At 51.5% G+C, this 20,283-nt stretch overlaps 10 protein-coding genes across 10 annotated transcripts; 5 read left to right on the plus strand and 5 right to left on the minus strand.

The window, feature by feature from the left end:
* Positions 1 to 97: 97 nt before the first annotated feature.
* On the plus strand, positions 98 to 1,504 carry CC1G_13600 (hypothetical protein; the record flags this gene model as incomplete). The annotated part of the gene is made up of 4 exons (XM_002912021.1): positions 98 to 170; positions 599 to 781; positions 1,010 to 1,196; positions 1,255 to 1,504. The coding sequence occupies 3 exons, from the start codon at positions 98 to 100 to the stop codon at positions 1,099 to 1,101; spliced, it is 348 nt and encodes a 115-aa protein (XP_002912067.1). The 3' UTR covers positions 1,102 to 1,196; positions 1,255 to 1,504.
* A 1,124-nt stretch (positions 1,505 to 2,628) lies between these two features.
* CC1G_04390 (hypothetical protein) lies at positions 2,629 to 3,718 on the plus strand (the record flags this gene model as incomplete). The annotated part of the gene is made up of 2 exons (XM_001828367.1): positions 2,629 to 3,394; positions 3,459 to 3,718. The coding sequence occupies 2 exons, from the start codon at positions 2,629 to 2,631 to the stop codon at positions 3,716 to 3,718; spliced, it is 1,026 nt and encodes a 341-aa protein (XP_001828419.1).
* Positions 3,719 to 4,950: 1,232 nt separating this feature from the next.
* On the plus strand, positions 4,951 to 6,735 carry CC1G_04391 (hypothetical protein; the record flags this gene model as incomplete). Its single annotated transcript, XM_001828368.2, has 5 exons — positions 4,951 to 5,312; positions 5,591 to 5,682; positions 5,747 to 5,829; positions 5,927 to 6,635; positions 6,701 to 6,735. The coding sequence occupies 5 exons, from the start codon at positions 4,951 to 4,953 to the stop codon at positions 6,733 to 6,735; spliced, it is 1,281 nt and encodes a 426-aa protein (XP_001828420.2).
* Positions 6,736 to 6,869: 134 nt separating this feature from the next.
* CC1G_04392 (orange-PA) lies at positions 6,870 to 7,975 on the minus strand (the record flags this gene model as incomplete). The annotated part of the gene is made up of 5 exons (XM_001828369.1): positions 6,870 to 7,027; positions 7,222 to 7,297; positions 7,378 to 7,449; positions 7,530 to 7,922; positions 7,964 to 7,975. 5 exons carry the CDS (start codon positions 7,973 to 7,975, stop codon positions 6,870 to 6,872), a joined length of 711 nt encoding a protein of 236 aa, XP_001828421.1.
* Positions 7,976 to 8,347: 372 nt separating this feature from the next.
* On the minus strand, positions 8,348 to 12,359 carry CC1G_04393 (hypothetical protein; the record flags this gene model as incomplete). Its single annotated transcript, XM_001828370.2, has 8 exons — positions 8,348 to 9,860; positions 9,951 to 10,352; positions 10,483 to 10,646; positions 11,035 to 11,214; positions 11,300 to 11,441; positions 11,504 to 11,766; positions 11,835 to 11,922; positions 11,980 to 12,359. 8 exons carry the CDS (start codon positions 12,357 to 12,359, stop codon positions 8,348 to 8,350), a joined length of 3,132 nt encoding a protein of 1,043 aa, XP_001828422.2.
* Positions 12,360 to 12,512: 153 nt separating this feature from the next.
* On the plus strand, positions 12,513 to 13,534 carry CC1G_04394 (hypothetical protein). Its single transcript, XM_001828371.2, has 5 exons — positions 12,513 to 12,626; positions 12,690 to 12,771; positions 12,902 to 12,984; positions 13,076 to 13,163; positions 13,241 to 13,534. Exons 1-5 carry the CDS (start codon positions 12,570 to 12,572, stop codon positions 13,291 to 13,293), a joined length of 363 nt encoding a protein of 120 aa, XP_001828423.1. The 5' UTR covers positions 12,513 to 12,569; the 3' UTR covers positions 13,294 to 13,534.
* A 204-nt stretch (positions 13,535 to 13,738) lies between these two features.
* CC1G_04395 (hypothetical protein) lies at positions 13,739 to 15,468 on the minus strand (the record flags this gene model as incomplete). The annotated part of the gene is made up of 5 exons (XM_001828372.2): positions 13,739 to 13,836; positions 13,903 to 13,951; positions 14,010 to 14,597; positions 14,672 to 14,832; positions 15,012 to 15,468. 5 exons carry the CDS (start codon positions 15,466 to 15,468, stop codon positions 13,739 to 13,741), a joined length of 1,353 nt encoding a protein of 450 aa, XP_001828424.2.
* A 330-nt stretch (positions 15,469 to 15,798) lies between these two features.
* On the minus strand, positions 15,799 to 16,792 carry CC1G_04396 (histone 3). The gene is made up of 4 exons (XM_001828373.2): positions 16,668 to 16,792; positions 16,548 to 16,603; positions 16,335 to 16,484; positions 15,799 to 16,272 (listed from the first exon to the last, which is right to left on the minus strand). Exons 1-4 carry the CDS (start codon positions 16,705 to 16,707, stop codon positions 16,102 to 16,104), a joined length of 417 nt encoding a protein of 138 aa, XP_001828425.1. The 5' UTR covers positions 16,708 to 16,792; the 3' UTR covers positions 15,799 to 16,101.
* A 913-nt stretch (positions 16,793 to 17,705) lies between these two features.
* On the plus strand, positions 17,706 to 19,041 carry CC1G_04397 (hypothetical protein). Its single transcript, XM_001828374.2, has 4 exons — positions 17,706 to 17,804; positions 17,891 to 18,087; positions 18,223 to 18,393; positions 18,458 to 19,041. The coding sequence occupies exons 1-4, from the start codon at positions 17,777 to 17,779 to the stop codon at positions 19,022 to 19,024; spliced, it is 963 nt and encodes a 320-aa protein (XP_001828426.2). The 5' UTR covers positions 17,706 to 17,776; the 3' UTR covers positions 19,025 to 19,041.
* Positions 19,042 to 19,063: 22 nt separating this feature from the next.
* CC1G_04398 (hypothetical protein) lies at positions 19,064 to 20,112 on the minus strand (the record flags this gene model as incomplete). The annotated part of the gene is made up of 5 exons (XM_001828375.1): positions 19,064 to 19,108; positions 19,162 to 19,481; positions 19,535 to 19,607; positions 19,669 to 19,835; positions 19,887 to 20,112. 5 exons carry the CDS (start codon positions 20,110 to 20,112, stop codon positions 19,064 to 19,066), a joined length of 831 nt encoding a protein of 276 aa, XP_001828427.1.
* Between the last annotated feature and the right edge of the window lie 171 nt (positions 20,113 to 20,283).

Consider the following 20,283-nt stretch of genomic DNA (forward strand, 5'->3'; position numbering starts at 1 on the left):
ATCGAAGAGTCCCTTGTAGTTTCTGGGGGGGAGGTGGCGGACATGAGCGGAGATACTGCTTTTGGAAGTGAGGATTTACTTCCGTTTCATAGCTGCCATGCTCAAGTTGGTTTTCGCGTCTCGACTTGAGACCGTCAGACAACGTGCTACATTTACTGGACGAGATGAAAGTAAGTAGAATAAAAAAGCGCCCTTGTGGTACATAAGATATGTTTTAATGTTATCGTTGATCGAACGTTCGAGTTGCCATTTTACCTCGGGTCGTCCGTCCCGTCACAACACAACTGGCGTTGTACTATTCAGCGGGTCGTTGTTCTACTCATACTTAATCGAGAGGGGAGTATAGACTTTGTTGTGGACTACCGTGGAACATTCGTTGATCGCCCAAAGGACTGGATGCAAAAGTCACTAATAGGGCAAAAACAAGTCTTATATTCTTCGATCAATGTATTAATGAAGTGTTCTTCATACTATGGACTATGTTCTGGGAAATGGAAGAAGAGGAACAAACATACGGTCCTAAGTTATCACAAGCATACCCGACTGGCTCGTGAGCGCTTTTCTCACCGAAGCATACGCCCGGAGGACGTATACATAGGGGTAGGGGACTTACCCAGTCCTTCGCTGCATCAAATTCCAAGTTGGAGAGAACAAAACCATCGACGAGGTGTTCCATTCCATTCCAGTTCCCTCTCCAAAGCCATCCTTGAGACAATAGAGAAGAAGAGCAACGGTCGTATTGGAGGAAGAGGATGTACTTGGTTTAAGAATCGACGGAAGGGTGAGGAGGTTCCAGGGGAGTTCCAAAGAGTCATCTGAGTGGTCCGGTGATCTTTGACGAGGAGTTATGTTTAGCTCGATGGACCAGAAAGGCGGGTGTCGTGACGTAGAGGGTGTAGGGCGTGGCCGATGAGAAGGGGATTGACGAGAGTGGTTCCGACGAGAAGCTGAGGGATTTGCGAGCCCAGGCTGAACAATTAATAGCCTTGCTCACGGACGTGTTTTCTAGCAAGCTCGGCCGACGGAGTGTACGAAGAGTGGACGTGCTGTCGTACAGTGATCACGAAGGCGATATCACAGTCGTTTTCGTCGACGTCGTGACATCCCTATCTATTCACCCTAATCACTGGAAGGGTCGAGTCAATACGGTATCGATAGACTTGTCTCACCTCCTTCTATCGATTCGTAACGAGAAGGTACATAGCGCACCCATGTGTTGCTCCTGAGGCCAGGCTGACGTGGCGTTCTGTGAAGACGTTAGAATCATGAGGAACACGGCAGAAGAAATGCAAGAGCACGAGTCAGATAGAAGAAATTAGTATTCCGTCGATCCAGGGAGAACCATGCCATTACGACTTAGTAGTGCCTATCGATTATCATCAGTTCCAAAGAGATACTCCTTTCAGACATCCTAGCTCCAGAAGTGCAGAAACCAGTGCCCCCAGGTTTACAAAGACGAACTGAATTACCGGGTCTGGGTATATTATCCTTTTGAATTGCGACACGTATGCAAGAGGTCTTGAAAGTCGCGCCATTGGTGTTGTTGAGTCATAAAGCCATAAGCGGTCAGTGGTGGGGTAGGAATGCAGATCCTGGAGTGAGATTAAGTGATAAGCGCCGAGGGGTCGAGGGTCGGGTCTATGTCATCGGGACTGATAAGTTCGGGCTGACCTTGGATTCAGGAGAGTAGGCTGTCGAGGCCCAAATGGTAAGTGGAATTCCGCCGACGAGAGTGGGTTGGGGGACTTGGCAGCTAGCGTCCCATATGGTTTCAGGTAGTCGGCGGTGTCCTCTCCAGGGGTACTGAGAAGGTGAATTCGGGCAGAGTTTCGCGTTTGGCGGGCTCGTCTGGTTGTCTGGACAATGTATCGGAATAATCACTGAGTCCATTCAAAGTCCTCGACATTTGGACTGTTGACCTCCGAGGTCTCCGAATCAGACAACACAGGATGTAGATGTGTAAGATTCTGCTTCTTGGCCTTTTACAGCAATTTGATATAGTCCTAAGACACGTATACCTTTGAACCGCTATTAATAGGTCTCTGAGCGCGTTTTACTAATCGATGTCGCGTACCTTATCCCGTATTGCCGACAGGAAGACCAGACATTGCGAAGGATGCTGCGGTCTGTCTATTTCGTTGATTAACCGGAAAAACGGACGCGTCTATTGGCCAAAAAGTCGTCAATATTTTAGTTGTGCTGCGGCTGCGGGTGTTAAGGACACGTCCACGTCGCGTCGTGAGGACGAGGGGAACCTGGGCATCAAAACAAAGTGTATTTCTGGCTGCGGGCTGCGGACAATCAAGGTGTGCCGGTATACCGAGAAACTCAGAAATGAGTTTCTGTGCTGCGGTGGAAGGCCATAGAAGAGAGATCGACGATATATGTTAAGTATTTCTTAGAAGAGAGACCAGTATAGAAGATTGTTACCAGAGTCAAGAAAGGTGTGCAATGAGGCTGTGATCGGAAACGCTTGCGTGTGCGAGCGGCGAGAATGAGCCGTGTGGGAACGTGATTGTGATAAGCTCACGTGCCTGGATACAGCGGTGGAGGGAGACGTTGGAAACCTCTTTACCAGAGCAATATCCACAACACAAGTCATCCAGCGCAGTCCTCATAACGCCCATTATGTCTGACCCAATTCCCCAGTATCCTCCGTCAATCGACGCTTTCCCCAACTTGGACTATCTGCAGCAGCAGCAGTTCAACCAGGACCTGGGTTTCCTCTCGTTCCATTCTCCCTGTGACCTCGTCGCCCCGCCCCCAGAGTTCTTCGAATTCGATATCGATTCAGGTCTCGAAGGTTTCGACGATCAGCTTCAGGTCTTTACAGTCGACCAGAGCTTCCAGATTCCCCGTGGCTCAGTTGGGCCTCTCTCCACCATAACAACCTCGGGTGTCTCTGAATCGGCAGCTTCAGACGACATCTTCAGCGACGTCTCATCCTTGTACGCCAGCCAGCTTTCGAGCGCCCAGCAGCCCCAGACCAGCGATTTGGACAATATCTTCTCGCAATTCGAGATGGATTTCCAACGAGTCACTGTTGGCTCCGATTACGGCGCTCCGCAGTCTGCGAAGTGTCACCTTTTGCAAGACGATGGTGATCCCACGTCTTTCGGGCGGCTGCCCCCCACCCCTCCCCGCAGCCCTCCGGCTGCTGAGAAACGCTTCCCCATCCGTTCCAGCTTCTCCGACTACGGTCCTCCCCGCCGCAGCTCAATCGCAGCTCCAGACTATTTCAATGGCATCGATTTTGGCCCTCTTCCTCAGGGAACGGTCTCCCCGATCCACCTCAACGCGCAATTACCACAAGCAGCTTCGCCGACGATGCCCATCGATGAAGGGGAGCAACGTGATCCCCGCAGGAAGTACAAATGCAATGCTTGCCCGCGGTGTATGTTTTGATACTTCCTTTGCACTTGATGGAAATGATGCTAATCATGCGCCCATGTCTCTAGCTTTCGCCAGGGCTTACAACCTCAAGACGCACATGGCTACCCATGACCCTAATAGGTTGAAGCCTCACGTCTGCCCTCACCGCTCGTGTGGTCGTTCCTTCAGCAGGAAGCACGACTTGAGCAGGCACCTCGTTAGCATCCACAGGGATGAGAACAAGAAGGAGATAGGCGTTGCCAGTGGGAACCGTACCTGGTGCGACACCTGCGGCAAGGGCTCGGTCGGCCGCGCCCGATGCGAATGCGTCGAGCCCGTCAAGTAGACCACTCGCCCTCAAGCCTGCCTCTCAACTCTTCCCCGCAGTAAGTGCACTGCCACCTTTACTCCACATTGCCTCGAGGTTCTGACGACATTTGTTTGCGTCTCCAGCCCGGCATTCTGTTTGCCACCACCACTCCTTCATATGCGTATGACCCTTCAGCTCGGTTGTTCACATCTATAATACCCATGGATTCTCGTTTGTATAGACAGGATCCGCTGTCGCGTCCTGCGCATACGATGTATCACGTATCGTACCGCCTTGTGTCTTACCGCCCTGGCCCCGTGACGGACGTGATCTTCGATATGATTTCATCCCCCCTTCCCTCCTAATCGTCTTACACCCCCGCCCCTTCCTTTCGTCCCCGTCCCCTTCTCTCTATTTCTTGACTGCTGCTGGAATGTACTGATGCGGCGTTTGCCTCGTCGCAAGAACCCGTTTATATGTTCTAATCTCCTTTCAATTTCTAAAACCTCATGGACCTTTCGTGCTTCTGTCTTTCCTCTTTCCATACTTTGCTTCTTCTATCTAGTACCGATATCCACACTCTTTCCTCTTTTCTTTTTTGCTTGTCTTTGGATTGTCTACCTCTGATCCCAATCTCGAAATAATCGAAATCGACTGTGCTGGATCCCTTTTACCTTTGATAACATATGCTACCTTTTTTTTTACCTTTTACTTACTTTGAACCAATTCAATGAAACCTTATTTACTTGTTAGAATAGCAGGCGTGTTCGTGACTGCTGAAAATCGAGTGCAAGGTATGAATGAGAGCGATAGGCATACGTAAATGGGTGTGGGAGCAGGTGGCGGCCAAAGCGCGCGCAGACGCGTCCGACGGCTTCTTGTTTGGTGTGGACCGAAATGGCCTTGAACCGCTACCTCGACGACCACCCACATCCCTGGCTTATTCGCTGCTTCACGGCAACTGGTCATACTGTGCTGATACCTCTGGGTTACTCGTAAACCATTGCAAACACACGCATCTCGCTGGGCAGATTGCACAGAATACACAGGATCCAGAAACGAGTTGAAAGAAATACATAGACCGTAATGGATATCAACGACCTACACCCTACCGATGATTACAGTAATCGGTTTTTCATTTGGCACGAGTGGATTCAGGTGAGTCTATGAATGCCTTTTGTAGCGGTTTTGTGGTTCTAATCTCGCTACTTTTTGTACGCCGACTTGCATGTCCTTCCCATCCTCGTTTGAATGGCCGATGTTTCTACATGCCCTGTGTCGTGCTTTCGTTTGAATGGTCGTTCGTCTGCTCATTGCGGCCGTATTGGACGTTGTTTTGGAATGCGAATGGATCTTCGCCCTGTCCTGTCCTGCTCGACGTTCCTCCAACACGAATATCCACCTCACTCCCCACCCTCCTCCTCCTCCTTCCTCCACCCGCCAAACCCACTGTTTCAAAATCCAACCCCAAATATCCATATCCCCAGGCCAACGGCCCCCTAACAGAACAAAACGTCTTCGACTACTTTGCCACCTCGATGTTCTACGACAAGCAGAGCAACAACCAGGTGTTGCGCATGCAGACGATTTATACGGGTGTGCCGATTGCTAATGAGGCTGAGGAGTTGAGGTAGGGGTTTTTTTGTTCGAGTTTATTTGCATCGTTTTTGGTCGAGTTTGCTTGCTTGCTTGCTACCGTGTGCCCTATGTTGTTGGGAATTGGGAATTGGTTTGAAGGGGAGAGGATATGTGTTCGGGCATGGCCGAGTATGGTTAGGTTGGATGGGTTGGATGGAAGGGGCCCTTTTCACCTCGATTGCCCTGTTTACTCAATTGGCTATTTTACGTGTCTGTCTGGAGGCTTCACCGGAAGCTAGTACTGACTTTTGACTTTTTTCCTTGTTCTAGACGTTTCACGGGTATCGAATTCGCAGTTGTGCACGCCCAGCCACCTGCGTTTTTTATCATCCATAAGAGGGAGAGGATATCCCCCGATGAAGGTACGTTTTTGACGTATTGTGTTCTCTTCAATTTTTGGCTAACCGAGTCCTTTCATCCATGTAGTCAAACCACTGGCCGCGTACTTTATCAACAATAACAGGATATACCAAGCTCCTGATTTATATTCCCTGCTTTCAAATCGCCTGGTGAGTGCCTACCCTCCATCCTCACAGTAACTCACAAAACTAACCCAAACCCCACCCACCAACCCACTAACCAACCAACCAACACCAACCCAATCAGCTAACCTCGGTCTCAGCCCTCCAAACAACCCTCGACGTCCTCCGCAAAAAGCGACCCGACTACACACCGCGCACGGGCTTCGTCTGGCCCATCGTCGGCGAGCCCGAGGACGACGCGAAGAAGAAGGCGGGGGAGAAAGGGGGGAAGGGTGGTGGTACGGGTACGGCGAAGAAGGAGTTGGTACCTTCACTCAATCCGACGGCGGATAAGGCTGGTGGTGGGAGGTTGAGTGATATGGCTGGAGGAGTTGGAGGGCCCGAGGGAGATGACGGTGGGGACGGAGGTGTCGATGGGGACCCGACTGAACCTGCCACTTCGCAAGTTCCTGGCGGTGGGGGAAGTGGAGGGGGTATAGGCAAAGAAGGCACACAGGGAACGCAGAGTGCGCCCACGCCCGGATCTACCACCCAGAAACGGCAGAACACTATCCTGCTAATGAACGCTATGCGTACGACGGCTGTGCATTCCAAGATTGGGTTGCCTGCTGGGATCGATACCAGGCTTGCTGCGGCTGAGAGTTCTGCTACGGGTGTTGGTGGTGCGAATGAGGGTGCGCCGGCGAGTGCGGGGGGAGGAGGGGATAGTGGGGGTGCAACGCCGGCCACGAGCGCGTTGAGGTCTAGTGCGACGCCTGCGCCGTCTGGGCAGGAGGCTGCTATCAAGGGTGTGAATCCTAATGCGGAGGGGACGAAGAAAAAGAAGAAGAAACGTGAGTGGCATTCCTTTTCGTTGACCCCGGACGGCTGAGCTAACACTTTGTGTCTCTGATAACAGGGCTGTCGATTGCGCCCACGCCTGCTGCCAGTTGATTCGCTCTTTACATGCCTGTAGATAGTCGCTATTGGATAAATTCGAATTGTAATTGTCCTTATTGCGTTCCAACACTTGAGTCTCCTGAAGCTACCACGTCCCCCGATCGCCGCTGCCAGGACTGTATTAACTACTATGGCCTACTCGTAGCCCCCACAATCTTATCCGCAAGCCATCCCAGACCAAGCGGCGTCTTTGGCGTTCCAGCTCGCGGGTTCAGTCCTCCTGCGCCCAGTGAAAGAGGGTTGGCACTTGCAAAGGATTCTTTGCGTGCTCGTGTCGCTTGTTGTACTGCAGGGAGGGAAAAATGTTAGTTAGATATAGTTTGTCAAATAGGAGAGAGGGAAGGATGTGGGTGTCAAGGGAGAGATGGAAGAGGGAAAGGAGAGGAAGGAAGGGGAGGCAAAAGTAAGAAAGGAGGAGGTGTAGATTCACTACCGTTGGATGGACGGTCAGAAACTACTGTTTGGAGACAAAGCACGTACCCGATCGGTCTATTTCCTCGATGTTGGTGTCGAGGACTATCCCGCCTTGTATCGTTTCCGATAGGATGTGGTGGACCTGTCCAAGTCCAAATTGAGCGGTATTGTGAGTTCCTGGGGTAGGTAGGGATATGTTGCAGAGAGAAAGAGGTGACGGACCTCGTCAAAGTGGAAGACCAGATCCAACTCGCACACATTCTCGAATGCTCGGTCAAGCGATTCCACAAAGACCTACAGCACAAACAAAAACCCTCGTCAGTCCCACAACCCAACGCACACCCCCAAACTCCCAAAATATCCCATGCACGCACCTGAATCAAATCCAAAATCCCCAACTCACTCTCCGAACTATCAACCACAAACACAAAATAAAGCGTCGCATAATTCCGATAAACGACTCTCCACCTCTCGTCTTGCAGCCTCCTTATCCCTTTACTCCCGCCCTTCAGACTTAGAGTGGGATCGGAGGAGGGGCCGAGGAAGGCTTCGAGTTCGGGCGCTTCGACAAAGTTGCAGAGCCCGGCGGGGCGCGTGGAGACGAGGGAGAAGATTTTTTGGATGACGGTGTCCGCGGGTTGGTGGAGGGGCGTGTAGAATTTGGAGAGGCGCGGGAGGCCGGAGGTGTTGACTGTGTTGTGGTGTGGGTATGGGATGGAGATGGAAGGATTGGAAGGAGGGAAACCAAGAGTACATGTCAGATTCAGCTCGACAAGAGGAAAGACTAGGCGACGCAACAGATGAGTACTGCGTGGATCATGGCTGCGGGACTGCTGAGGAACAGTCAAAGTTGTATGGCCAGTAGCGTCGTAGTGGAATCGTCGAGAACGAATAAGAGAAGAAAGGGTAAGTCGTCGATAGATGTCTAATTAGGTCGTTCAGCAGGGCATTCTAGAGGTGGCGGTCGTCGTCGTAAACAAAGTGATAGTCACAGTCACAGAACAAGATTCGAAATCTCAATCAATGAACTCAAAATGCCAAGCAAACGTCATCACATCTCAAATAGGGGCTTTAGCTTTATCTCCCCAAGTCCGAAATCCTATTCGTTTCTGCTGCCTACACCTAAATCTATACTACATACACCACCACAGAAGAATAAACCCCCCCACACAACCTCGAAGCAGAACCCCCACTACTCCTGATCCCTAGGCAACGTCCACCCAGGCTGCAACCTCCCCGCCAAATTCCCCACCGGACCAGCCAACCCTCCCTGGCTCTTAAAACTCTCCAAAAAATTCTTGATGAGGTTATAATCCATCCCTTCACCTCCTTTACCCGTCGATCCACTAGTACTTCTTCTCCTCCCTCCACCTTCCATATCGACATCCGAATCCGACTCGTCGTCGTCAGCCCGTTCGAGAGCTGCTCTGAGCTCTTGTTCCATCGCCGCTTCGATGTCAAAGTCGTCGTCGAATTGCATTTCTTCGTCTTCGTTTTCGTTGGATTCGGATATGGGTGGGATGGACGATACGGGGGCCTTGGCTTTCCCTTTCCCTTTTCCTTTCGCGTTGGAGTTGGCGGTGGAGGAAGGTGGAGGAGGAGGTTCAGGTCCAAACACGGGTTTACTCTGCTGTTGTTGCTGTTGTTTTTGAGTTGTGGAAGCCTTGGTAGGTGCACCACCACCATTCTTCTCCCTCTTCACCTTCTCCAGTTCCGCATCCAAAGCCTGCATCACGGCTTCGAACGAGTCTAGTGCAGGGTTCGCATCAGGTCGAGGACCGGAATGCGGTTGTCGTCTCTTTGGTCTGTCAAAGATCGCGTCGGGGTCTAACGGGTTCGCTTGGTTCTGTCCTTCTGCTGTGGCCCTCTGAGACTTGGGTTCATCTGCCTTTGGCTCCGGTTTAGGCGGTACCAACTCCTTTTCCTTCCCTTTCTCCTTCGCCTTCTCCTTCGCTTTCTCCCCCTTCAAAACACTCTTCGGCAAAAACGCCCCCCTCTCCCTCCGATCCCTAACAATCCCCTCCCACATCTCCTCACTAATCCCCAACGCCTGCCTCGAAAACTCTAAAAACTCTTCCTCCTCTTCGTCCATATCTATAAACTCTGCCTCCCCTCCTCCTTCGCCTCCTTGGCCATCCCCTACCCCTACGACCTGAGGTTGGTTCTCTTCATCTTCGGAATCAGGCTCGGAATCGGAGGAATCAGATTCTACGCCTTCGTATTTGTCGCGCGGGATTATGGGAGGGCGGATGGGTTTGGTTTTGGGGAGGGGTTTCACTCCTCCTCCTCCTCCCTCATCGCTCGTTTTTGTACCATTTGCATCTAGGCTGGTAGTGGAACCACCATCCTTGGATGAAGCAGAACTAGCTTTGGATACACCCCCACCCCTCGTGTCCTCCACAACCTCAGTCTCAATCGTCGTCGGCTTGACACGCTGCGACTGACTGTACCTCGCCGGCATCTGCCCGTACTCCCCCTCCTTGAGCGGAGCGACCAGCTCGTTCATAGCCGCTTGCCTCTCGGATTCTGTCATCCGCGATGTTGCTTGTTTCACGTATGAGGCCGTAGTCGTAGAGTGTTCGTCGTCTTGTCTTCCGTCGTCGTCTTGGTCCATCGCCTCTCCACCAACATCCGATTCATCATCCGAATCTCCATCTCCAAACTCTTCCTCGTCGTCGCTGAATTCTTCATCCGAGAGTAGTTCACTATTCGCACAACGCACAACCAAGCCAAGTCAGAACCCATCCTTTTCGTATTCGTTCGATGAAGAAAGGAAAGGAAATGGATATACGCACTCTTCAAACCTCGCACCCTCAAGGTCACCCTCCCCCTCCACAAACTTTTCCACTTTACTAGCCAGATCCTTAAGTCGACTAGCTTGAACCGAAGCGAACGCGTCTTCATCTCTTGCTCTATCAGCATCACCATCACCACCCGCAACTCCGTCCTCTCGTGTATCCATCGCTTCTCCCTCTCCAACCTCACCGCCTTGACCTTTACGAGGAGAAGTACCGGTAGTGGTAGTGTTGCCCTTGGAGCCCATAGCCTTCGCAAGCATACTATCAAAATCGCTCTCGTCAATGTTGAGCCATGCGTCGTCGTCTTCTGGGTCGTCAACCGTCGAAGGAGGAGGTGCAGAAACTACTTGAGCGATCGCGCTGTCGACTTGGGTTGCGAAACTTGGTCTTGTGGCGTCACTAGTAGAGTGGAAGGATTCTGTTAGTTATCTCTTTTTTGAGTCGGAAAGGGGAAGAGGGGAAAGAAAAGATACGGGAAGGAGAAAGAGAATGGGAATGAGAATGGGAATGGGAAAGAAAGGATACCCACTCAGCCCTCCGAACCTCCACAAACGTCAACGCAGCCTTCGTCTCCAACTCTTTCCACTTTTCAGACCCTTCGATTTCATCACGGAAGTACCCCGTCGAGAGGAGGTTTTGGATGTAGGTGAGGTAGTCGGGGTTGTTGCGGAGGGAGTCTTTGATTGCTTCGGACTGGTGTTAGTTGTGGAACCGAGTTGAATGGGATTGGATATGCAAGTGGGTCGAGTTAGAGATTTGAAGCGGGACGAGGAAGGCGGGATACGATCAGAGCAGAGAGGGAGAGAAAGTCAAGTCAGATAAGATACGAGTGGAGGAAGGAGTAAGAGGGACGTACGGAAGATTTCACCCGTTCAGCCGTGATACCGAGACTATTCTGTCGATTCTTACTCTCTTGATAAAGCATCTCGAATCCTACAGCCTACCAAAAAACCAGAAACCTCTGTTAGTTCCATCCCTAGTCCCATGCCCCAACACGTATATCCCAAGACGAAAAGATAGAAGCATGGGTCAAGGCACAAAACCCGAACTCAAAAGAGAAAAAAGAAAACCAAAAACTCACAATTTTCATACCAACATCCCTCCACCTCCACTCCCTCGTCCCCTCCCTCTCCTCCCACCGCCCAAATACCTTGGGAGGGTGGAACTTTTGGCCTTGGAGTTGCGCGTAGGCGGTGCGGGTTAGGGTGACGGTGTGGAGGGCGGTGGTGGGTGGTGGGAAGCGCGTCATTTTGTGGGCTGCCTGGATGTGGTTGAGAGGGAGGGGTTAGCGTTGGTTTTAGGGTATAGATGGAAGAAAGGAGGAGTGAAGGCGGAAAGGAACGTACGCGTAACTGGATAGCATCCCGCGTATAGAACGTTTCGACTGCTCGTTGGACGAGTGCAGGATTGTGATGTAGTGCTTTCGCGACGTCCGCTGGGATGTAAGCTTTCGTGCGATGCACATGGTTCTTCAACGCTTCTGGATAACTGCACCATGCACCGTCAGACACCATATTCGCGTCAAACGCAAAGACGAATGGGAAGTGTACCTCGAAATCCGGTTCCATACAATCTCTTCAACTCCCTTTGGCGCAAAGGTCTGGCAAAGGGGGTCTCGGATAGCCTTGAGAGCGTCAGGTACAGAGATGAACTCGTCATCGTCGTCTTCGTTGAGGTTGTCCTCATTGTCGCTGCCGCCCCCGCTCCCGCGTGCACCACGTCCAGGTAGTTTGCGGCGCGGGTGTTTCTTGGAGGAGGGAGGGGAGATGAAGGATAGTGGGATTAAGTGGAGGCGGGATTTGTATATCCAGACCTGTAAGGATGGAAAGGCGAGGGGGTTAAGTAGATTGAGGAGAGAGTGGGGCGGAGGATTGAACGAACCCGGTTCTCAGAGTTTGAGGGTTGGACCCATGGAGGTAAGGCTTCAGCCGCTTCGATGAGGAGGAATTCTCCATCCGAGTCGAACACGCTATTGAAAACAAGGTTAAATCACCTAAAACAAATGCAAGGCAAGATAGTCACATACCTGACTGCCAAATCCCATTTTGAAGAGACTTCTCTCAGCAACCAGACGACACACCATTCATCATCGACGCAATCACCCACCCGCATGCGGCCTTCGAGGATATACTCCGGCTCCCCTTCCCCATCCTTCTTGTCCTTATCTTTGGGTGGACGTGTATAGTACGGATTAGGCACAACCTTCACTTCAAATGCATCCCGATGCCAAAGAAACTTGGATTCAACGAGGAGGTCCTGTACGAACGACTGGATACACGCTGCAAAAGTTGTGACTGAGGATTTGTCCGATTGCGCTGCAGGTGGGTAGATCGTGTATTGTAGTGTATCCTCAGCGATGGATGGAGGACGGTTAAATATGTCGGATATTGTTGATATGCCTTGCATTTTTTGGAGGGGTCGTGTTTGAAAGACTGGAGAGAGTGAGAGAAAGTGGAAGACTAGAGGGATAGACGCGCTACCCTGTTGATGACGTTATCTAATCTCCCCCCGCCAAATAAGGATCAACTTGGGTTCTCTAGTACGACTGTCCCGAACCTACTTACATGTAGCTTGAAACTTGACCGCCGCCCAACGCAGACGGTCAACGACGAAGCCATGGCCTCCACGACACAATTCAAAGACCGGAACCTCATCGCTGTCATTGGAGATGAGGTGCGCGCTGCTGTAGATTATTGGATGTGGATATGGGTTCGCTGAACGGCTTTGGATACGTAGGACTCGATTACCGGTCTCCTCTTGGCTGGTATTGGACATATAAACGAGTCGGGGAAGAAGAACTTTTTGATTGTTGATTCTAGTGCGTGTCCGTTATTCCTCGTTGTCATCTGCAAGCTGCTAACCACGTCCCTCCTTCCTCTGCTTGAATCACCATTTACGTCGATCCCCGCTACCACCCCTTCGACGACTCGACGGCTACGGAACTGTAGAGACCCAAGTACCCACCATCGAAGCCGCATTCCAGGAGTTCACCGAACGCAAAGATATTGCTATCCTCTTGATCAACCAACATGTCCGTCTTCGTCCATTTCTCCATCCCGTCTCCTCCCCCTACACCTTCCCCTAGACTATTCAGGTACAACAGTACTAACACACACCCACAGATCGCAGAGAAGATCAGACCAACCGTCGACCTCTACAAGAAAGCATTCCCAACACTCCTAGAGATCCCGTCCAAAGACCATCCTTACGGTTCGTACCAACTCCCATCTACCCGTGTTAAATAAAGACACTCGCTGACTTGGTTTTAATCCACCACGCACTTGCAGACCCATCCAAAGATTCAATACTCAAACGCGTCCAGAAACTCTTCGGAGAGTAGAGGGTTGTGCATTGCTGTGTCTATGATAGGTTGTAGTATGTACATGCCAGTGGGAAAGCGAGGATACGGGAATACTGTAGCAGGGATTGAGCGGTGGAGCGAGTGGAGAAGGAGAAGGATTCCGACCAAGTGCAATATCGCAACCCTGGCATGTAAGTACATAAGTACGCAAACACTACACTCCGAGTTCTACAAATTGCCCCATGAAACGACAAGCCAAACAAGAGCAGGATGATCTCCCGAGGCTTGAAGATGAATAGGATTAGATTATGTATGGTACGTACTCAAACAGCGGAGGAACCAGAGGGGGATAACTTGTGGTCGAAAGCGAATAAAAGTTATCAAAAAGGCAAAACGAATAAAATTAGCTTTATGGTACAACGAACGAGTTTTGCCAACGCTGACAACCCGCCGCAACACCAGGCGTAAACAGAACTGCCTTTTTTTACGACGACGAAGTCACCCATCGCATGACGGGCTCGTTATCCCGTACACCCGGTGCGCGCTCAACAAAGACTCGAACTGCATTAGGGTCTTTCGAATCTACAAAAAATTCGCATCGCGACTATTAGTACGAGTTGAATATACCAGGGAAAGTCGAGAACGTACGAGGCATGTCAACCAAGAGGTATCGGAAGACAAAGTATCCGTCCTTGTTCTACAGAATGCCATGTATGAGCAGTCTATTCAACAAGATAGAAACGGAAAGTACCCACCCGAACCAAATCAGCGTGTACATCACCCTCCACGAACTTCCTCTCGTCCCTGCCCGACGCACCTCCCACAACCCCAGGCCCACCCTGCCCCACCGATCCCTTCAACCCCGAAAACAACCCAAACACTGAATCCCACACACTGCTCTTCTTCTCATCCTCCGCGCCCTCATCCTCTGCCTTGGCCTTGGTCTTGGAGGAAGTAGGAGTGACAGAAGAAACATTAACAGGCGCCCCCGACAAATACTTGAACGCCCGCACACTCTTCTCCCACACCTCCCCCGCCGTCTCCTTCGTCCACTCCACAACACCATCCACATCCATCTCCTTCACTCCCCCTACCACATTGTTAAATTTATCTTTAATCCAGAGATCAGCGCGTTCGTAGTAGGAGAGGTTTTCGTCCATGTATGAAGGTTGTGATGATGATGAGGAGGAGGACCCCCGGACGTAGAAGGAGAGGATCATGTGTTCTTGGCCGTAGGCGTCTATTAGGACCTGGGAGGTTACGTGCCGGCTGCGGTGCCGTGGTCTGCTGGCGGAGGGTGGGTTGTTGTGGAACGTGAGGGGGCCGTTGAGGTATTTGGCGATCTGGTGGTGTAAAGAAGTCGAGGTCAATAAACATGGTTGGGAGGGGGGGCAAGGGTAATAAGTAATTAACGCACCTTGGGCGAATTCCGAATCTTGTCACATGCCTCTCCGTAGATGACAGTCGCAGAGTTTTTGGAGAAGAGTTCCGAGGTGAGGGAGTAGATGAGGAGGACCGAGAGGCCCGCGCCGAGGAGGATGACAGTTAGGTTCGTCGTTCGAGCTGTTGTTCGGAGGACTGTTTGCAACAGAAGAATCAGTGGTTTAATTCGAGTTTGAGGTCAATAAGGAAAAGAGAAACGTAAAAAGGCAAAAGGTAGAGTCGAACTTGGAGAACGAAAAACCAAGAAACGCAACCGCGAAGTAGACCGAAAACAAAAGTCGAGCCCGATACAACCCAAAAGACAAAACACCCACCTTTCCCCTTCGTATCCAACTCACTCCATTTCGGCAACTTCTGCCCCGTCCTCAACGCCTGCTGTGACAACCCCAACTGGAACGGTCCAACACTATCATGCCTCGCATCCGTAGAAGTATGCTTTCCCAACCCATCAAAGGACTGCGAAATCCTCGAACTCGACCCCGAAGACGACGAAGAAGAGGAACTGGTGGAAAAGTCGAAATTGGACCGTGTCGAATAGGGTCTGGTTGGTGGTGTTGTTGGCGTATGTGCGCTAGCGTTTGTCGAGTTTGGTGTTAGGTTCGAACTGGAGGGCGCTGAGGCTGTATTTGGACTGGCATAAAGACCAGTTGAGAGTTTGCGTATTGAGAGCCTTCGTACGCCAAGTCGAGCCGAACCTGTCGTATGACTTGTAGACCTCCAAACGCGTTGTAGAGCAGAACGAGTCCTACACTGGAGGTGGAAAACGTTCATTGCAAGAATTCGTCGTCGTTTTGGATGCCAGTTGGTGTGGAGGGCATCAGTCGGGTGTGGTTAGAACTTGGATTCAAACTTGCGACGACGTCAACACCTCCGAAAATGTAAAAGCGAAGACCCGTGGTGCTCTGTGCGGGTTGATGACTGTGACTTGTCTGTCAATCTGATGCGCCGCCCTGGACGCTGATCGCGCTGGAAAATAATATGCGCAAATAACGCGCTTTCCGAACGCTCGGAGATGTTTGTTGAACGCGAAGCGCGTCGTTGAATATGTTCGTTGAATGCCACAGGAGCGGCCAGTCGAGCCCTCACTTTCACACCAAACGATGCTTTCTATGCTGATTATATTACGAAGCGTATTGCAGGGGACTGTACAAAGATGCAATGTACAAGGAATAATGTTACAAATGCAGAGGGAATAATGATAGACGAAACCAAACGAAAACCGCGAGTCGAAAAACAGTGAGAAGCGGGAGAGGATGCGAACGCAGTCCCCAAAAAACATCATGCAGCCATCATCACGAAGACCCCAATTGTCGACGACTTGATCGCCAACGTGCTAAGAATGAGGGGCGGAGGGAATTTAAAGTCATGGTGGTGGAAGGGGCATTTTGTTTTGTTTGAGGGAGTTTATGATCGCTCGCCGCGCAACCGCCTGGCGAGGGCGAGGTCCTTGGGTTGGATGGTCACACGCTTAGCGTGGATGGCAGCCAAGTTGGTGTCTTCGAAGAGGGAGACGAGGTATGCCTCAGCGGCTTCTTGGAGAGCCATGACGGCAGAGGATTGGAAGCGGAGGTCAGTCTGTATTGTAAGACATAATCGTCAATATCACAAAAATATAGGAGGGCATGGAGAAAGCGTACCTTGAAATCCTGCGCGATTTCACGAACAAGACGTTGGAAGGGGAGCTTGCGGATGAGGAGCTCAGTCGACTTTTGGTAGCGACGAATTTCACGGAGAGCGACGGTTCCGGGCCTGAAGCGATGGGGCTTCTTGACACCACCAGCGGCGGTCTAAACAACATGCATATGGTGAGCATACCAAGGATTTGTATACAACGAAGAGAGGAAACGTACGGTGGCGGTCTTACGGGCAGCGGACTTGGAGGCGAGTTGCTTACGGGGGGCCTTGCCTATAAATCACAGAGAAGATTAACGATATGCTCAACATCATGAACGACGGAGACTAGGACGAACCTCCAGTGGACTTGCGGGCGGTTTGCTTGGTTCGGGCCATTGCTAACGATGAGGAGAGGTGTGTTGGTGGTGTTGATGAGCGACGACGAAAGTCGTGTCACTTGAGGAAGAGTGGCTGGTGGAGGTGGTGGGGATAAGGAAAGCCGTTAACCCGAAGGGACGCGGGCTTTTATATCCAAAAGCTCGTTGATGTCGCGCGTCGGTTTGTTGTTTTGATCCACGACGATCACAATCAACGCGACCGCGTTTTGGCACGTGATGGAGGGACGCGTCGGCTCACGTGCGTGACGTCAACCTTGGACTATGATTGGCCAATGGCTGAGGGACCGGTGTTCCTCTTGTCCTTGCGAGCTCTTTGTCCTGCACACTCCTTGCACACTCTGTCCTTGAATATCGAACAATGGACTTGATTTCATGGTCGTTGTCAACAGCGACAATAGTCTAAATCTCTGCTCCTTCTCCTTTGCCTGGCTTGTCGTGGAACTTGAGCTATCTTAGGAATCGCTTACTGGTCGGCTGACTTCTATACGGAATCTGTCAATTCTTGTCGTGATCATACGGGTCAGTCTGCGTTGAGGTACCGCGCTATTCTCTTGCTTGCATTTCTGATTCTAACCTGGTCCAACCGCAGACAATTTCTGGCCACGACAATGGGAAGCACCCTCAGCAGATAATCCAGAATCAATCATCCCCTCGTCTGTGAACATGCAGGGATGCTCAATGCTACTGCTACCCTCATCAGAACCTCAATCTACCCCAACTACAACCGTCCATTGAACCAATGGAATTCTCACCGACATTCGCCCGTCTCTGAATCGTCCCTCGGATTCGATCCCACCTGTCCAATGGGAAGACACGAATGGCAGGCAATTGCACCAGAAACCTGGCCATATGCACCACCCTCAATACGAGGGACCCCATTAATTATGTGTTCCTGTTCTCCCGGTCCGGAGAACCTTCAGAACCACAGAACAGCTCGACAACCCCTGATATATCTCATCTATTCCCATTCCCACTCCCATTCACACCTCGCTCTCAGTCTCACCACCTTCCTCGCTTAAGCTTCTCCCATCGTCGTCCCAACCACGCCCCCTACCTCCCTGAAAACAATGCCAAAAACCTACGAATACCTCTCCCGTAAATCGTCCAATCAACTCCCGCGCTGAATATTGCTTCTCATCCTCACGTTCACTTTGGTACATGCTTTCTTTCTTTCTTTCTAGCCGAACAAGTTGCGCATTTTCTGGAACACGGGTATATCATTATCAAGGGGGCTTTCAGCGAGGAGAAGGCAGCGCAGTGGACCGCCAATCTCTGGGTGCGCCTGGGAATGGACCCAGGGGATAAGACAACGTGGACCCGAGAACGGGTACACATGCCTGTGCATAAGAGGGAGTTAGTGGAAACGTTTGCGCCGAAGGTGAGTTGCGTAGGGAGATGGGCGCCTTTGGTGTGAAGGTGCTTTTCTGTGGATTGTGTTTGGTTGTCTCTGGGCAGATAGCTGATTAGAACATCTATCGAACTTAAATGTGATCGTCGCGGGGCGAATGAATAGGCGTGGGCGGCGATTAAAGACCTGTTAGGCGGCGAAGAACGAATCGACGAGCATGCTTCCACCTGGGGCGATTCCTTCATCGTCAACCTGGGAACGGACGAATTGGAAAAGGCGACCGAGTTTGTTCATCCCAGGGATATGGACAACTGGCATGTTGACGGAGACTTCTTCGTTAGTGGCCCCATCCGCTCTACGTATTAGAACCACTCCCGATTGACTACTTGTAATGACGCAGATCCATTACTTGGATTCACCGGAGCAAGCACTTTTGGTTGTACCCATCTTCTCCAACATTGCTCACAACGGAGGCGCAACGTACATCTCCCCCGACGGACTCGAGCTGATTGCTCGGTATTTGGCTGAACACCCAGAAGGCGTCACGCCTGTCGACCTCACCCTCATCCCCTCCACAACACCCCACACCTCCAATCCAGAACAAGACCCCGGATTCTGGTCTCACCTCAAAGAAATCAAACGGTGCTCCAAGTTCGTCGAACTCACGGGCGAAGTGGGAGATGTGGTTCTGATGCACCCGCTCATGCTGCACACGGCGTCGAAGAACTATTTGCGGGTTCCGAGGGTTATCACGAATCCGCCTGTCGGGTTGAAACAGCCGTTTAATTTCAACAGGGAGGATGAAGGGGAGTATAGTTTGGTGGAGAGGAAGACGCTTAGGGCGCTCGGTGTGGATAGGCTTGAGTTTAGGCCTACGACGGAGAGGAGGAGGATTGTCCCGGAGAGGGTTAAGATTCAGGAGAGGATGAAGCAGGAGGAGGAGACGAGACTTAGGAATTTGAATTAAAGGAAGCCCTGTATGATGTCAACCTGATGAATTAACGAATCATCTCGAAAAGTTCTCCAATCGTTCCAGGACAGACTTCTTGAGCTAAACCAGGACATGAGCGTCTAACCACGATACTGAATAGGATAAGGACGTACAGGAGGACTTGGTCCGTCACCCTCGAAGTAGTGGAGAACGAGTTCGGTGGCTACCCAGTCGTTCTCGATAGCTCCGAGGTCCCTGAAGACGAGGGCGCGAGGCTTGCCGGGCGTAGGTGCAGCGAGGTACATGTCCAGTGGTACGTGTTTGCCGAGAGGAGCAATGGGGAAGATGCTCTTGAGTTTGCGCATTGGTCCTCCGGCCTCGAATTCCTGTTGTTCGGTGATGGTTCCTTCCTTCTTTGCAACCGCCAGACGGCCTTGGAGGGCTCGCATGAACGCGTCTCGGAGGTGGGTGTAGGATGTCGACCGAGTTGGGACTGGAATGCTGTTTAGTTCGTGTTGTTGAGAGATGGGTAGAGAGGATACATACCGATTCGGACTACACAAGCTGTGTTCTTGATGATCTCCCTGACCTTGTCTTCTGGACTCATCTCTTTAGGAATCTAGACCGGAGCATGCAACGTTTCAGTAACGTCCTCTGTGAACGCAAAGCAAGCAGCAGACCTTGAGATTAGGATTGTTCAAGTCTGCATAGAATCCAACAGAGTAGACTTTGATTCCGATGAAAGAGACGGTGCGGACGCCGACTCCGACCAGCGAGAGTGGTGGTAGTTTGGTGTTTGCCTGGACGGTAATGGCCTTGGGGAACTCGATGTTGGTTGCAGGGTCCACTAAACAGAGTTTAGTGCTATGTGAACATTTGGTGTGAGGCGGTTACTCACCTACAACTGGTGCGCTTTCACCTGCATCGAGGTGAACAGGTCGCGCATACGCAACCGACGCTGCGAGCGTTCCGAGACCAAGCGCGCATGCCAGACCACGACGGAAGCCGTTGGTGCTCGAAGGTGCAGTAGACGACGAGAAGGTCCGCTTTGCACCGCCTACACCAGCGCTCTGACGACAAGCCGACCGGGCAAACGAAAGACTTCGCAGAAGGAGAGAAGACATTTCTGGTTTTCTCGTGGGCTAGGACTCTTTGAGTTGCCGGACGGCGGACCGTGACGTCTGTACTTCGGCAACGCCCGTGGCGGACTTTGGCACGTGGTCCCCGACGCGCGTCAAGGAGTGATCTGACCCCTTTTGTACCGCCTTTCTCAATTGCGTTTCCAAGCAAGAACA

Source organism: Coprinopsis cinerea, assembly GCF_000182895.1.
Source record: "Coprinopsis cinerea okayama7#130 chromosome 1 map unlocalized cont3.1, whole genome shotgun sequence".
Classification (NCBI taxonomy): domain Eukaryota; kingdom Fungi; phylum Basidiomycota; class Agaricomycetes; order Agaricales; family Psathyrellaceae; genus Coprinopsis; species Coprinopsis cinerea.